Below are 17,316 nucleotides of genomic sequence, written 5' to 3' on the forward strand. Positions count from 1 at the left end.
AGGGCGGCCAAGGTCTGACAATAGGATTCAAACCTGAACTTCCAATCAGGAGAAAGCTAGCCTAAACCATGAAGGCATTTCCACGTGCTTGTCATTAAAGGTGGAATGTTTCACTCTAGTTTGTCTAGTAGGTGTGTAACCCACACACTGCCTAAGCCTACTCTCGCTTGGGTGGGCTTTGGGCAGTGTGTAATCGCCTTAGGGGTATTTACACACCAAAGCCCCGCCCGCCCAAGCTTAAATGATAAGGCTTTTGGCGAGCAGGGGGTGCATACACACTGGTTTAGCGGTGAGAACTTGGCTCATGTGTCATAGATTGAAGGCCCACCATGCATTAAATTCGTTTGAAGAAGAAACCCCGCGTGCAAGCCCGTGGGCTAGCACGAATGTCGGAGCTAATAGCGACTTGCCATGTTGGCGAAATGCTCCAGTTTGTTTGCGGGCACGTAGCCCCGGCCTCGTCCTGTCTGTATGCGGGCCCGCCCTGGAAAAAGCGGAAGCGGCTGAATCAAAAACTTTTTCTTCTCGAAATGATGGCAAATTGTTAGGGTGTGCCAAACTGCAGTCGTCGTCAATTTATGTAAAAAGACCAGTCTATGTGTATATAATTAATCAGCTGCAAGCTCACTGGAGCTCACTACTGTGATAGTTGCGGATCAGCTCAATCGCCTTATACCACTGTGATATACTCGCTCAGCTCAATCACCTTCCAGCTTCTTCAGGTTTGTCCTTTTCTTCTCTTCTTCCTAACAATCTCCTTCCTCCAGCTATCATCTCTCTCAGTCTCATCTCCCACTACCTCCCCGTAAACTGTTGTAGCTCACTCAGCTCCCTTTCACACTCCTCATTACCCCCCGCATCATCGTTCGTCACCTCGGAGCTTCACTCCCCAGCTCAACTTCTCGCTCCGCCATCATACCCCTTCTTTTGCTGGCACTTGTACAGGGTTATCTTTTTTTTTTTGCTGCGAGTTGTACAGGGTTATCTATTTTTCCTTCCTAGATAGAATATCCTTTGGGCACTCGGATCGCCTCACTCTGTGAAAAATGCCCGGCCCCCCGTAAGGCAGTGTCGCCGATAGCCTCGACGTCATAGAGCAGAGAGTCCTCCACGCCGATGGCATGTTCGACATCACCCTAACCACTAACTAATTTATATTTCAGGCTCTGACCGCGAAGATGGTACGACGCAAGATCAAAATTGGGAAAATAGAAAACCCCAGGAACAGGAGGGCGACATTCAATAAACGGCGCCGTGGATTGTTGAAAAAGGCCAATGACTTGTCGATTTTGTGCGATGCGGAGGTTGGCGTCCTTCTCTTCTCCACGGACGGGAAACTGCACCGATATGCAAGCTCCAGGTATTACTGCCCACTCTCTGAGTCTTATAACAAGGTTGTGATGCTTCTGATGGGAAATAGTTGAGATTTCATCTCTGAAATTCCCCACAAGAGTTCAGACGGATTGTATCAATAGGTTCCAGTGTATCAAGTATATGTCTCGCCACGCCCATGCAGCTCCCAAGATGGGGATCGGTATTCCCGTTACCTTGGCATGCTGGCTCATTGCGAGCACAAAGTTTCTGCCTCCCCTACTTTGACCTAAGTTTATTACCTAGTTCTGTAAAGCACGAGCATTAAATGTGCTAGGGGATTTAGGCTGGTGATTTTGAAATCAGAGAGGGGACATGCCACGGCCTCAGCTTGCAAGGAAGATGGTGCCATTGCTCGCCACATGGCACCCTTCTCTCTTAGAAATATAGAGAAGAGATAGAGAAGAGAAGGGATAGAGAAGAGATAGAGAAGATTAGAATAATAGAGATAGAGAAGCGAAGAGAAGAGAGAGATTCTAGGAGCCGTGCAAAATAAATGTCTAAAGTTGCATGCGAGGTGTTGACCTTGGCTAGGAGATGTTGCAAACAAGTACATTCTTGAAGCAGCTCTTGGAAATCGGCCCTTATATGTGAACGTACTATACTGATTGGTAATTTAGCTTGACTACCATACAATATTAAGACTTGGCATCGATACATGCCATTATTGTTGTCACTTTACAAGTCATGGGACTTTCAATTGTTTGTACACTAACCAAAGTCGCACATGAACTACATTTTAGTGACTAATGTCAATGGCTTTCTTTATTGCACAATATATACATCATGTATATATGGAAGATTTTGTTTTATATATATAGTACACCGTTATAATTTAGCCCCTAATATTTGCTCTACTAAAATAAATTATTGGCATGAAAGTAGAAAAATAGAAGTTGCAAAGAACCCTTATAATTTCTTTTAAAATAAATAAATATATTGAAAGCGGTATTTCTTTTAAGTTACATTTTGAAAACAAATATTACTAACAAATTTAGTGTAAGGCTCGATTCACACACATCCGCGGACAAAATGAAAGAATTATGCAGATGTTTGTGGCAGTCTGAGCGATTGTCTGCTGTGGGATTCACACAGCACGGACAAGTTCTTGTTATATGATTAATACTGGGAAATCTATGCACGAATCAGAGATGGCTTGGTGGTAGTGTCTTTAGACTAGTGCATTGAGTCGTGGGTTCAAGTCTTGGAAGAACCAATCACCTACCACTTTTGAAGGCGGACAAGCTCATAAGCGGCCTTGGGAGGCCACCCGTAAAAAAATTATTTTTTAGCTTCCACGTTCCACGTAGGAATGGCCGCCGCCCATTAACGGACGTGTGTGAAAGGCCTAAAAGGGGGCTCTCAAATTTCATTGGTGCCAATCCCTTTTTTGCCCATGTCCGCAGACGAGTGTGAATTCTACCTACATATTTTTTTAAAAATATAGAAACATAGTTGTTTTTATCCAACTACTCCACACTAAATTCTCATATATGTATGGAATGTTATGCACAAAATATTTTATATAGCCTTGACTTGTAAGCCTTAATGTAAGGTGAGTAGGCTCGAGATGTGAAATACCCTTCTACAAGCCTAAAGAATGCATTTGCAATCCAAAACTAACTATTGAAGTATGGTTTGATAAGCATTGCCTAGCATATTGATTTTCTAAAATAGGATTTCATGAGTTTTCTTTTAGTTAAATATCAATTTTAAAAAAAAAGCATCGGAGGTATCATAGTTTTCAATTGCATTTAAAACTCCCAAGATGTAGAATATGTACTATTATTACAAAATGATCATGATTGCATGAACAATCACCGACCAAGACTAGTGCTATTTAGAGTGGGTTTATAGACACTTTGAAGTTCACTTGAGCCATTCAACTTTTACAAATGGACCAGTATACACAATAACAGGGGGGAGGGGGCAATGAATCACTTATGAAGAGCATCAAGTAGTTGCATAAGGATATGGATGAATATTTACTCCCACAAATGCAAGCTCAAAGAATGCTTTCCTCAAGGATGAATGTTAAAATCTAAGGTAATTCAAACGATAGTTGGCCACAATGTCAACCAACACACATTGTAAGTTTGTAACTCTAGTGACCATACTTTGTTGGATATAATGGATCCATTTGGTATTTTTCCACAAGGTCAGATCGACAATTAGTGTCTATATGTAAACATACGTATACTTTGATATTAAGGCAGCTCAAAAGGGACTTTTCTTTTAGCCAAAATCTGGATTTATGTCAAACTAGGTGCTTTATATGATTTTCATTTTTGCCATAGATGACCTCATTGGAACAAAATTGCTTGATGCTTCAATAAGAGTTCACCATGTTAACCTACGCAAAAGTAGTTTCCCTTATGCCAAGCATAGAGATCATGTCTTGTACTCATTAGCTAAAAACGTATAGATTGTCTTCTTTTTTACTATTTATGGTTACTTAAAGATTGTGAAGGCAACTCAATGTTTAAAACTAGAATCTAAGTTGTGAAGTTGTCCTAGTCTTCTTGCTTACATTGCTTTAAGGCATTCTTTGGTTTCCATGAATGATCTTTTTAAAATAAAACTTTAATTGGTTCTTTCTTTTAACATGCATCATCCATTTCGTCGTCTCATTATTAGTGTTCTCCTCGGTAATGAGGCAACAAAAAAATTCCCCATTTTTGGAAAGGTGCTCGAAAAGGAGGTGCAAATCTTAATCTAATTGATGATAAAATGACAAATTAAAAAACCCTACTCACAATGTGCATCTAGTTATTCCAAGAAACACACTTCAAGGAACTAGGAGATTCCTATAATGATCTTCAAATCAAATTCAATTTTGAGGACCTAAGATCAAAATGCTAAAATGTGTTGGCGGCAAAGAGAGAGAGAGAGAGAGAGAGAGAGAGAGCACTTTACAGATAAAAATACTAGGCAATAACTTGAAGGTATGTAGATCAATTCGACATGGTTTGTCAAATAGTTACTGGCCTTTTGTCTCTTAGGCATTATGTTGTCATGCAAAAGCATATTGTGCAACTTTCCTAGCCACATAACCGTATTAATCTTATCCTAGTTTTCATGAGACTTGTTCTTGCTTGGTTTGATAGTCAAACATCACTACATATATTTTAATATCAACATCTCTATGATTAGTAAGTCTGTGTAATTGACATATGGTCACATGGTCTTATACACTCTACCCTTCACATAAGATAAATCACATGTGTGGATTTCAAGCGAACAAAAAATATCCATTTCTATGAAAATGTCAAATTTTTATATATTTGATCATAGAATGTTTTTAAAGAGGGGGTCAACACACAACAATTTTCAAAAAATAATGATTGTGATATGCACATGCATGTGTCCATGTTTTCATGTTCCAATCTACTCATAAAGTATAAGTGAGGTACATTGAAAGTTGTTTGGACTTGATACCAAGACCAAGACCAATAGGCTTTTAAACATCTTGGCAAAATGTGTTCTTAGTGAAATTAGAGGGAGTAATCCTTTTAAAGACCTAACATTTATAGATTAGGGGCTTTCATATTACCCCTTGAATGCACATGTTGCATTCAGTTTCTATGTTGAACCCCTTGAGAGGGTTCATTACATTCTAATACTTTGGTATGCACACCTCCTAACGCTTGCATTAAGATTATTTTGTACAATCCGTAAAGTTTAGAACATGTAAAAAGGCATAAAACTATGTGCTAAGTATGACTTTCTTTAATAGTAGGTAGTAGTTTTTTCAACTTACACTCAAATTAAAAAACGTTTGTAGAAATAGCTAATCATAAACCGACTACTAATGATAACTCACTTCTTACATATGTGTGCTATAAGTCATGTGGAAATATCACGTCTAGCCCCCATCAGTCATAGATTCTCAATCCATGCTATAGTAGGTCCCACAAGCCTGAATGCCCTTTATGAGGCTAAAAATAAGACATTAGTAGTGGACAATGTTGTCAAATGTTAAAGTATATATATAAGTTTATTATGAGTCCACTTTATAAGTTTTATCCATATCCTTTTTCCATGTAGAGTTAAACTTGAAGAGTTTGTCAGATCATCATAAAAGTGAATCTTGGCCACGACTAGTCTTAAAATCAAGAATCTAAGCTTTCAATTTGTTTTCATTTGATTCATGTGGGGGGTCAAAATTTACTTCCATTGAATGTGCTTGCATATTTTTCACATTCAATTTGTCAACCTACGAAAAATTTCAAGACGAGAGTATAGAGGTGGTTTTCTAGCTTTTAGCATTTACGTTGTGTGCGTGTGTCAATTAAGACACCCTTTCTATATATTCTCCAACTTTTCATTCATAAACAAGAGAGCGAGAATTCTCGCAGGCATCCCTCTTTGTTTTACATGGAAGGATGGAGTGAGAGCACTAAAGAATTCCCTAAAAACAAAAATACATGCAGAAAATCCCCTAAAGCACTCCTCTATCAAGGGAGTGACACTAAAGTAGCATGTCGCTAACCATTCAAGCGATTTCATACCTTGATGCACTATAATCATCATTGCTTGTTTATTCCAAGAATTCATACTACCCTTTGACCATATTCATATCATGTTGTAAAATGGCATATTATCAACTTTCTTTTTGCATTTGTGTACTTGTCATATTTAGGGCGTGTGCATACCCGTTAAAAATAGATGTGGCCATACTTGTACAACTACACTTATTTCTATTCAAACGGGTTTTCGTTTTGATATATGTTAGTAAACACCATGTTCATTTGAAGACCAAACTGAGGGATCAGTTGGCATGGACAATTCATATGCAATGGGATTTGCAGAGTTCTCATTGATTTTGATATGTGCTCCTCTAAAGATGAAAGATTCTTAGTGTGGGAGGAGAAACTTTGTTTCATTTGAATTCTACTTAAAACTTGCCTTAGTCCTATTTCCCCTTTTTCGCTCTTGACAGTTTTAGTCACTTGACAGTTTCGATCTCCAGTACCAGTCTGGTGTTGTGGGAGATATGGGCAGATTAGAGCCAATTTGCTCCAACTATCGAAGTTGCGTGCGTGCTTGAAAGTCTGCATTAGTAGGCACAAACTGCTTATGGAGATTATGCTCGAAAGATTCCCACGTTCTTATGTCTTTGCCATCTGTGCAGCAACTCTACTACCAGAGAAAGGGATTGTCTTTCAATAGGGAGCATAACTGTGTCAATGTATAAGAGTATCTTTGCGAGCCATTAGTCAATAATGGGGCATTTTCTCTGACTAATGGAAGTTTGATTTGAATTCTTTTCTATGAAGGAGACGATAAAGACATAAGATCTGCATGTTCAAGCATCAAGCATCCGGAGGAGGTGTATTGTCTTCATGAACTGGACTGGATCTCAAAGTCTGAATCTGTTGAGCTTGAGCCAATAGGGTAGCCATACTCTACTGCAATTGAAAGATATGCTTCTGCAGGTGTTTGTTGTGGAGTGTCAAGAGTGTAGATGTCTTCTGAGTGGAGAAGTTGGACGGGCTGCAGCACTGTAATCTATACCATTGTGCTTGGAAGGTCTGCGCTGATTCATGAAGATACTCATCCTGGAAGGGAAGAAGTGTGGAGCAAGTGATGACAAAGCAGGATGGAGCCAATTATGGAAATTTGGCAGAGGGGGCAATGCCATGTTGCAATATTGATAATAGTAAAACGGGTGTCAAGGAGTAGGTGTGCACTGCAAAGTCCTAAAATTTGACACTGGAAATGTCAATGATGTAGGCATGGTATTGAAAGATCCAAGTGTCTTCTGGTGAGGCTAGCTGAATTGGGGGTATCTGGTGCCAAGGATGGATAGCAAGCAAATACAAGACGTCTCTTGGTACAACAGGTGAGGGAGAGGATCTTATTGTGTGAGTCGATGCCTTCTTGAAGGGCTTTTCATTTGCTGGTTGTTTTTGTATAAACATCAAAAATTACGGGTCCACATCTAGTCAGCACTCTGCCGATACAGAATGGCACACTGAACATACAGAAGTCACTGCAAGATACAAGTGTTAGAATTATTGGCATATTCTAGGCAGTGGCCAATCTTAAGTGAGTTAGGGGCACTTTTCCCTCACTAGGAGGTTTTTCCCCCTAACCACAGTTAGTGGGTTAGTATGGTTTTGTCACTTGGACAAAACTATCTCCTCACTTGTACTCACCTAATCTCTTCTATTGCAATCCTACGTTTTGCTCTGCTCTCTTGCTTGCTTGCTTCTTGCTCCCTCCACTCTCACATTTGGTATCAGAGCAGGCTGTTCCTGCATCTGCTCTCACACCTCCACGTCGGCATCTCAAAGCTTCAGCCTGTACCTCATCATCCGCACAGTCCGTACGACTGTACGGAAATCTGTCGCCATTTTGGTTGTACAGTCCTATGCTCAACTGTCATATTGTCCCGTACAGCCCGTCCGTGCAACACCGTTCGTACTAGCATCCCGTACACGTTGCACAGTCAGAGCCGTACCGCACGTGGAAGCTCGTCGTACATTCCTGCAGTTGCCTCAGATGCCCGTACATTGTTCGTACAGTCGTTGTACAGCATTAGCCGTACATCCCGTACAACTCCATCTCCAGTTTCGTACATTCCTGCAAAGCTCGTCCGTACGCCTGTACGGAAACTACTCGCCTTGCGTCCGTACACACCTGCGCCGTCCGTACGGATTTTGACGTACAGTCCGTACATACCTCTACCGTCCATACATTTAATGTACTGTTAGTTCAGTACTTTCGTAGGAGTTTGTACTTTGTGCGAGTTTTCTTTGCCTTGCAGGATTACCTTAGAAGGTGATTTTGGCGGGTGCACTTTGTAGATAGCCATTGTTTGGCTTAGATTTTGCAGAATATTTGGGGCATTTTATTTGTTGCAAGCATTGCAGTCAGGTTGTAGAATCCGCTCCAGAAAATTGGGCCTTTTTGGTTCTGCGATGCAGACTTTGAGGCTTTGGCAGATAATTGCAAAATTTGGGGCTTTTGGTCGATTTGCCCTCTTTTAGTTGCAATTTCTTGCAGGTATTTGGGGCTTTTGCATTTCGGATGCAATTTGGCAGTGGACAGATCATTTGGGAGCTTTGCAAGCAGTTTCGAGCTCAATTTGAGTCACATTGCAGACATTTGCCACTTTTTGCAGATAGACTTTGCATATTTTGGGCATTTGCAGAGCATTTTGGTGGATCTCAAGCCTTTGATAGGCTGTGAAAGCAATTGTCATATTGGGCAAATTTTTTGCAAACTTTGGTTGTGCATCTTACATCCCAGGAAGGGATTTTATTTGTCTAGTTTGCTGCATTTTTTAATTTGTCTGGCAGATATGGCTCAGGACAATCCCAATGAGGTCTTTGGAGTCCTCACACAGGAGGATAAGTTGGATGGCACCAACTACTACTTGTGGAGCTTTATGATGTGTAACATTCTAGTTGGCAGACATCTCTGGGATTATGTCAATGGAGATGAGACAAGGCCAGAAACTGTGGCCACACCTGTCACTCTAATAGGTGGAGGCAAGGGTAGAGGTCAAGGTGCAGGACAAGTGGTAGGAGCAGTAGCTGCTACTTTGGTGGCTCCCACATCAGAACAGAAAAGGTGGGATTCACGAGATGCACCAGCTCTTTCGGTTATTTCTCTTTCTGTCAGGAGGTTTATCATTCCTCACATTCAGTCATGAAGACCTCGAAGGCAGCTTGGGATATTTTAGAGAGCATGTTTGCAGCAAAAAATGATGATGCCAGAGTCTCATTCATGAAAAGAGAGCTATCTCATACACACATGGATGAGGGAGATTCCATGAATGCTCACCTCACCAAGCTTCAAGATTTGAGGGAACGGTTGCTGAATATAGATGAGATTATTCCAAATTCAGAGATGATTACCACCACTCTGAATTCTCTTCTTGCCTATCTCGGTTTCCATACCTCGCTGAATTTGTCATTGAGGGGGGGTAGCAATCCTCTCTTTTCACAAGTTGGTAGGACTCTTGTTGCAGGAAGAGCAGACAAGAAAGAACATGGCCACACAGGATGGTGAGAATGCCATGCTTTAAAAGTTCAGGCCCAAAGGAAAAGGGCAGCAAAAGCAACATGGAAATCAGCCCACACATCAGCATAAAGCTGATTCTGGACAGCCCTCTCATAAGGCTAAAGGTGATGTAGAGAAGCCTAAGAGGAAGGGCATTTGTCACTAGTCCAAGAAGCCGGGTCATTACATTGGTGAATGCAAGAAGCGAATAGCAAAGGAGAAGAAAAAGGATTCGGGATTGGCTGTCTCAGATGCATCAGCTCCTAATGCACATGAAAGAGGGGATGTTACGATTATGCCTTTTTTGTCTTGCATTTCAGATTTTCCAGGGGCTGCTCCAGATACTACAGCCACTCTTGAGGATGACTCGTAAAAAGGTGACATGTGCAAACAATTCTTCTTATTCAGTGTGTGGAGTGGGTACTCACCTCCATGGATGGCACATATTTCAGAATTACTGATGTTCTTTATGTGCCAGGTATAACGAAGAATTTGCTTTCAGTGTCCTCTCTCAATCGAGGAGGATTTCAGGTCACATTTGATGATGCTAAGTGGCTGGTCCAGATACTACAGCCACTCTTGAGGATGACTCGTAAAAAGAAGGTGACATGTGCAAACAATTCTTCTTATTCAGTGTGTGGAGTGGGTACTCACCTCCACGGATGGCACAGATTTCAGAATTACTGATGTTCTTTATGTGCCAGGTATAACGAAGAATTTGCTTTCAGTGTCCTCTCTCAATCGAGGAGGATTTCAGGTCATATTTGATGATGCTAAGTGTGCAGTCCGAGACAAAGAGAATGGCATGCTTTGATGTTGTCTGGCACTTTGTATCGAGGTCGTTTTCAGCTTGATATTTATGAGAAAAGATCCGATCTTGCACTTTCAGTGAGCACTCCCACTGTTGCCATGCAGAATGTGGAGTTATGGAGCTATGGCAGCTCGATGACACTTCAGAAGCATGCTATGGTTGATGCATTGCCTCCTTTGGAGTCACCTCCTCCTCTTGCATGTGAGGGATGCATCCTTGGTAAGATGCATAGATTTCCCTTTAAAAAGGATGGTGCAGTAAGAGCTACTCGGAAATTACAGCTCATACACAATGATGTCTGCGTTCCCATGAGGACACCTACTTTTGGTGGTTATCTCTATTATGTTACATTCATAGATGACTACACCAATTATACTTGGGTCTATAGCTTGAAGAAAAAATTAGATGTATTTATGCATTTCAAACACTTTGTGGCCATGGTTGAAAATGAGACAGGACTCAAGGTGCAGACACTTCGCACTGACACAGGGGGGGAATATTTGTCTCAATATTTTGAGGCATTTTTGAAGGAGAAAGGCATCACACATTAGCTTACAGTGAGGCTTACACCTCAGCAAAATTGGCAAAGCTGAACGGAAAAATCGCACTCTCATGGAGATGGATAGACGCATGCTTAATAGTAAGAAGTTGTCTCACAGATTTTGGCTCGAAGGCCTCGTGTGCCAATTATGTTTTGAATCGGGCTCCCACAAAGGCTTTGAAGACAATCACTCCCTGTCTCAATCTAAGTATGTACAAAAGCTCTTGGATAGGTTCAACATGCAAGATTGTAAGCCTATAGCCACTCGCATGGAGCCAGGGCTGAAGCTTACTATGTATGATGCAGGTGAATCAGTGGATGCTACACTTTACAGCTAGGTTGTTTGATGCCTTATTTATTTGTGCAATACAAGGCCCGATATTCAGTAAGCAATATCTCAGGTGAGCAGGTATATACATAGCCCAAAGACAATATATTGGCAGGCTATAAAACGCATCTTCCGTTATTTGTAACGCACAAAGTCTTATGGTTTGATGTTTCCCAGGGGGGGTGACTAATAGATGCATGCTAACAATGACTCAGATTGGGCTGGAGACTATGACACTAGGCAGTCCACTAGTGGTAATTGTTTCTTTTTGGGCAAAGCTTGCATTTCTTGGCTGAGCTCTTAAGAAACAATCTATTGTGGCTACTTCCTCATGTGAAGCTGAGTACAGGGCAGCTTTCACAACGACAGTTGAATGTGTTTGGCTGCGTCGTTTGTTTTCTAATCTTCATCTCTCATTGAAAAGTCCTTCTCCAATTCTCACTGATAGTCAGAGTGCTATAGCAGTGGCAAAGAATCCTATGTTTCATGCTCACACGAAGCACATTGAGATTCATTATCATTATGTCACAAAGAAGTTGCATGCAGGGGAGATCAGTATCTATGTGTCAACACATGACAATGTTGCAGATATTTTCACCAAAGCACTTCCACGTGAGAAGTTTGAGGCATTTCGCTGTGTCCTGAACTTATCTTCTTTTGGTGATTGATCACTTCCTTGTGTTAGTAAAGACCCAACAGAGGGTACACGTAGCGGAAGACTTATAGTAATGCCCAGGAGCTCACACAGTGTGCGGTGTGGATGTGGAATCACAGACTTCTTTACTTATGTGCATTCAATAGGTGTGCAGACTCATTAATAGACAATGAACCAATCAGATAGAGAAACCACCAAATAATATATTTCCGTCCACAACTATGGACACAATACAAAAGAGACAGATCCAGAGTCCCACCAATGGTGTGGTCCTCTGATCTTACCACAAAAGTCCTCCTCCTATCTGCTGGCTATCTCTAGACTAGAGTCCGCGTGCTCCACCTCGAGCGTGAGTAGACTTTCCGTCTAGAATGATCTTCTCCACCTTGCTGTCTAGAAACCAGTCTAGGTGGGCAGCTTCCTGCAAGCTAAGTCTGCAGCACAAGGCACTTCTTTCTCCTCCTGACTGTAGGCCCAAAGATAGCCCTGCTGCTGCTCTTTCTGCTGATGGAATTGCTGCTCCAGATGATGTTCAAATGAGGCCTGAATGGCCCCCTTATATAGCCCTCAAGGGCCTGGCCAGCCAACCGACTCAGTCTGTACAAAAACCGACTGAGTCTGTACAAAAAACCGACCCAGTCTGCTTGGGAAAAACTGCCCTTAAAGGGCTCACAATTCAGGCCTTTTATGGCCCAAACTTCCAGGGTTTTTGGCCCTCCATTCAAGGCAAATATGCAGCCTATAAAAGGCCTGCCACCTCCCCACTGCCAGTCACATTCCTGGCTGCAGATCTGAGCCTGCAATCCCTGCCATGTCTGCGCCTCTGCAAACAGTGCGCCTCCATGTCCTAGATCCTGCGCAATCTGTCCCAGACTGTCTTGCTTCTGCTCCGTACTTTCCTGGCCCTGTGTCCTGCCCTTAACAGTCCTAGATGTGCTGCCCACATACCAGCCATGATGCTGTCTATGTGGCAGCCCCTTTCTCTCTTTTCCTGTTGAGCACTGCCCTAGGTCTCCCTCCCACATGCTCTCCTCATATGGGGGCTTACAGATGGGGAGGTGACCTTTCCAACACCCCCTCTCACCGACACATCTCAGCCCAATGCCAACACGTCGATGAAGATGCTCTAGTAACTCCCTGGTCGTAGTCCTCTGGAACCTTTCGGTGTCGCAATCTTTTCCTGGCTTTTCATCCAGTGGCTCCTGCTCCACCAGGTCCGGTTCTGCTTCCGCACACCATCCTGGTACACAGGTCCATCTCTGGTAGCACCTCCTGGTACCACCTCCTTCAGTCACATTCCCGCCTCTGAACTTGAGCAACCCTGCCGTCACGATCTTCCAGTCGTCCCCCTCATAATGAGTGAACAACCTGGAGTCTTCCAAGCACCATGCTCTGAGGGTCTGTTTCAACCCGTCCTTCCTTTGGCAAGGTCTGCAACCAATGAATTTATCCAGATAGCCTGGACCATGAACTCTCGCTGAGTTCTCAAGCAGGTACTCTTCTGGCTTCAGTACTCTTTGTCCACCACCTTCTAGCAATCTGCGTCCGAGATTTGAAGAAGCACCAAAACTTCCCCTTCTGCCTTCGAAGAAGGCCAATTCCTTCCAATCTCTTATCACCTGAGACAAATGAAGAGCAGAATCTCTCCACAGCATGCTATAAAGGCTCAAATGCAGAATATCAAATACATACCAGACTATTGTACTGCCTGAATGTTCGCTCTGAAAGCAAACCCTGTACCTCAATGAGGCACCTGCCAAGATCCTGTGTAATCCTGTACTGTCCCCTTCTGAAGTCCAGCATCCATCTGACCATGAGACCCTAGGGCTTTCCATGGAATCCACCCTCGTGTCAGTGTCAACAGCTACACACCTGGAAGGTACCAAGCGCTCCATACTGTCCTTCACCTTCACAAAGGCATCTGACTCCTCGTCGACCCAACTCTCTATGTCAGACATCCTTACTGTGATTTCGGGATCAACATACCTGACCTCGGTAACACTCGGTGATGTCACCAGGAACAACTCTTCGATTACCACATTAGCTTTGGCCTTTCCCTCTGAATCTGGGTCAGACTCCTGTTTGTTTTTCAGATCCGCCTTTTTCTTTCTGCAGTCCTTTGCAAAATGTTCGGGCGTATCACAATAGAAACACTTCTTCTTGTGCTTCCTCTTCGAAGTCCCCTCATCGTCAGAGTCATCTTTATTGGACTTGCCACTGTTAGGCTTGCCCTTTCCCTTACCTGTGGAATCCTTCACCAGCATCGCCTTGTCATCTTTGTCCCCGTTGTAGAGCTTCTCCCGAGCTTCCTCCTGTAGCAGTAAGGGACACAACTCCTCAAATGTCAGAGGTTTGGTTCTCTGTCCTGCTGTCACAGCCGTAACAAAGCTCTTGAAACTCCGAGGCAATCTCCTCAGTACCATCAAGGCCAGATGGCATGAGTCTGTCTTCTGACCAATCGCTGCTAACTGATCCCGCACCACCTTGACCTTTGTCAAATGGCTATGTACCGTATCGCCTTCTTCCAAATCAAGATTGTAGAGTTGATGCTGAAGAAGCACGATTCGGGAGGTATTATCTGTCTCGTACAGATCCTTCAGGGTGGCCCACGCCTCTACTGACGTCTCGGCCAACTGGATATGCGGAAGAACAGAGTCCGCCGTAGTCCCTATGATTATTGCCAGGGCATGGGCATCTCTTTCTTCCCAAGCTTCAAGCTCCTCTCTGTCTACTGCCATGAGTACCTTCCCTTTACTGTCCACCATGTCTGCCGACTTCGACTCCTCTCCCGTGGTCAGCTTCCACAACTTCCGAGCCACTAAATGACTCCGGATCTTCACTTTCCAGATCGGGTAATTAGTCCCGTCCAGGTTCCCAGACTCTCCAAAGTTAGGGATAGTGAAAGAGAGAAAACTGGAGGAGGAGGAAGGGATAGCAGGGGCTGAAGAGGCTGTCGACATCTTTGCTGTATATACCGCACAGCAAAGTCAACGAAACTCAAATGCAGTAACCCAGAACTCTGAACGCACCTAACTGAACCTGAGTCACCCTCCTTCTCGCAAGGGCACAATCCTCCAGTCGTGGAAGTCGATTCCCTAGAACTTCTGAATCAGGGTCGTCCTTCAGCAAGGTCCCTGCCTTCAGGCTCCCACACCTGTGAGCCTTCTACTTTGGCTCTGATACCATGTTAGTAAAGACCCAACAGAGGGTACACGTAGCGGAAGACTTATAGTAATGCCCAGGAGCTCACACAGTGTGCGGTGTGGATGTGGAATCACAGACTTCTTTACTTATGTGCATTCAATAGGTGTGCAGACTCATTAATAGACAATGAACCAATCAGATAGAGAAACCACCAAATAATATATTTCCGTCCACAACTATGGACACAATACAAAAGAGACAGATCCAGAGTCCCACCAATGGTGTGGTCCTCTGATCTTACCACAAAAGTCCTCCTCCTATCTGCTGGCTATCTCTAGACTAGAGTCCGCGTGCTCCACCTCGAGCGTGAGTAGACTTTCTGTCTAGAATGATCTTCTCCACCTTGCTGTCTGGAAACCAGTCTAGGTGGGCAGCTTCCTGCAAGCTAAGTCTGCAGCACAAGGCACTTCTTTCTCCTCCTGACTGTAGGCCCAAAGATAGCCCTGCTGCTGCTCTTCTGCTGATGGAATTGCTGCTCCAGATGATGTTCAAATGAGGCCTGAATGGCCCCCTTATATAGCCCTCAAGGGCCTGGCCAGCCAACCGACTCAGTCTGTACAAAAACCGACTGAGTCTGTACAAAAAACCAACCCAGTCTGCTTGGGAAAAACTGCCCTTAAAGGGCTCACAATTCAGGCCTTTTATGGCCCAAACTTCCAGGGTTTTTGGCCCTCCATTCAAGGCAAATATGCAGCCTATAAAAGGCCTGCCACCTCCCCACTGCCAGTCACATTCCTTGCTGCAGATCTGAGCCTGCAATCCCTGCCATGTCTGCGCCTCTGCAAACAGTGCGCCTCCATGTCCTAGATCCTGCGCAATCTGTCCCAGACTGTCTTGCTTCTGCTCCGTACTTTCCTGGCCCTGTGTCCTGCCCTTAACAGTCCTAGATGTGCTGCCCACATACCAGCCATGATGCTGTCTATGTGGCAGCCCCTTTCTCTCTTTTCCTGTTGAGCACTGCCCTAGGTCTCCCTCCCCCATGCTCTCCTCATATGGGGGCTTACAGATGGGGAGGTGACCTTTCCAACACCTTGTACATCACATTGGCACTGCAAGGGGGTGTTAGAATTATTGGCATATTCTAGGCAGTGGCCAATGTAATCCATAAGTGAGTTAGGGGCACTTTTTTGTAAGGCACAAAGTCTTATGGTTTGATGTTTCCCAGGGGGGTGACTTGTAGATGCATGCTAACAGTGACTCAGATTGGGCTGGAGACTATGACACCAGGCTAGTGGTAATTGTTTCTTTTTTGGAAAAGCTTGCATTTCTTGGCTGAGCAAGAAACAATCTACTGTGGCTACTTTCTCATGTGAAGCTGAGTACAGGGCAGCTTTCACAGCGACAATTGAATGTGTTTGGCTGCGTCGTTTGCTAATCTTCATCTCTCATTGAAAAGTCCTCCTCCAATTCTCACTGATAGTCAGAGTGCTATAGCAGTGGCAAAGAATCCTATGTTTCATGCTCACACGAAGCACATTGAGATTCATTATCATTATGTCACAGAGAAGTTTCATGCAGAGATCAGTATCTATGTGTCAACACATGACAATGTTGCAGATATTTTCACCAAACCACTTCCACGTGAGAAGTTTGAGGCATTTCGTTGTGTCCTGAACTTATCTTCTTTTGGTGATTGATCTTTTCCTTGTACATCACATTGGCACTGCAGGGGGGTGTTAGAATTATTGGCATATTCTAGGCAGTGGCCAATGTAATAAGTGAGTTAGGGGCGCTTTTCCCTCACTAGGAGGTTTTTTCCCCCTAACCACAGTTAGTGGGTTAGTATGGTTTTGTCACTTGGACAAAACCATCTCCTCACTTGTACTCACCTTATCTCTTCTATTGCAATCTTACGTTTTGCTCTGCTCTCTTGCTTGCTTGCTTTCTTGCTCCCTCCATTCTCACAACAAGTACGTGGAGTGCCATAATTCTTCATGTGCCTCTTGAATGGTGGGCAAGCAAGCATGTCAACCGTTGCCAAAGGAATCATGCTTCAAGACACACAGTGGCCTTGAGGTTGTTCACTAGATGAGGATATGGATGTGAAGAAAGAAGAAGTTGAGCCATCACACTTTAGAGCATTTACAATAGAGATCCCATAGAGTTGCGCGATGGTGCATGGAGACTATGGAGGCATATAGTATATCGGAAGATGATCTTGATTTAATCATAGATCAAGTAGATGAAGCCAACTTGGTGGATTATGCCCTGATAGACCTGCCGAAGACATTGGATGAAGCAAAGGGTGACCAAAATTGGGAGAAATCCATGAAAGTAGAGATTGATCTCATACTCCGCAATCACAATTGGGATATAGTGGCCCAGCCTACAAGGGTCATTGGAACCAAATGGATCTTGACGGTCATTGGAAGGTCATTGAAAGTAGAAATTGA

General features: G+C 43.5%; 1 protein-coding gene across 2 annotated transcripts in view; it reads left to right on the forward strand.

The window, feature by feature from the left end:
• Nucleotides 1-533: 533 nt before the first annotated feature.
• The window catches only part of LOC147886435 (MADS-box transcription factor 23-like), an 80,248-nt gene continuing 63,465 nt past the window's right edge, over nucleotides 534-17,316 (forward strand). Inside the window, exons 1-2 of one of the 2 annotated variants that reach the window (XM_087395683.1) lie at nucleotides 534-722; nucleotides 1,164-1,360. In XM_087395683.1, the coding sequence (XP_087251809.1) occupies nucleotides 1,179-1,360 (182 nt within the window). In that variant the 5' untranslated portion in view covers nucleotides 534-722; nucleotides 1,164-1,178. The remainder of the gene's footprint in view (nucleotides 723-1,163; nucleotides 1,361-17,316) is intronic. The other variant, XM_087395682.1, reaches the window with a different exon arrangement.

Source organism: Dipteris shenzhenensis, chromosome 24 (genome assembly GCF_047967505.1).
Source record: "Dipteris shenzhenensis isolate YYH24624 ecotype China chromosome 24, Dip_SZ_1.0, whole genome shotgun sequence".
In the NCBI taxonomy this organism is placed as follows: Eukaryota; Viridiplantae; Streptophyta; class Polypodiopsida; order Gleicheniales; family Dipteridaceae; genus Dipteris; species Dipteris shenzhenensis.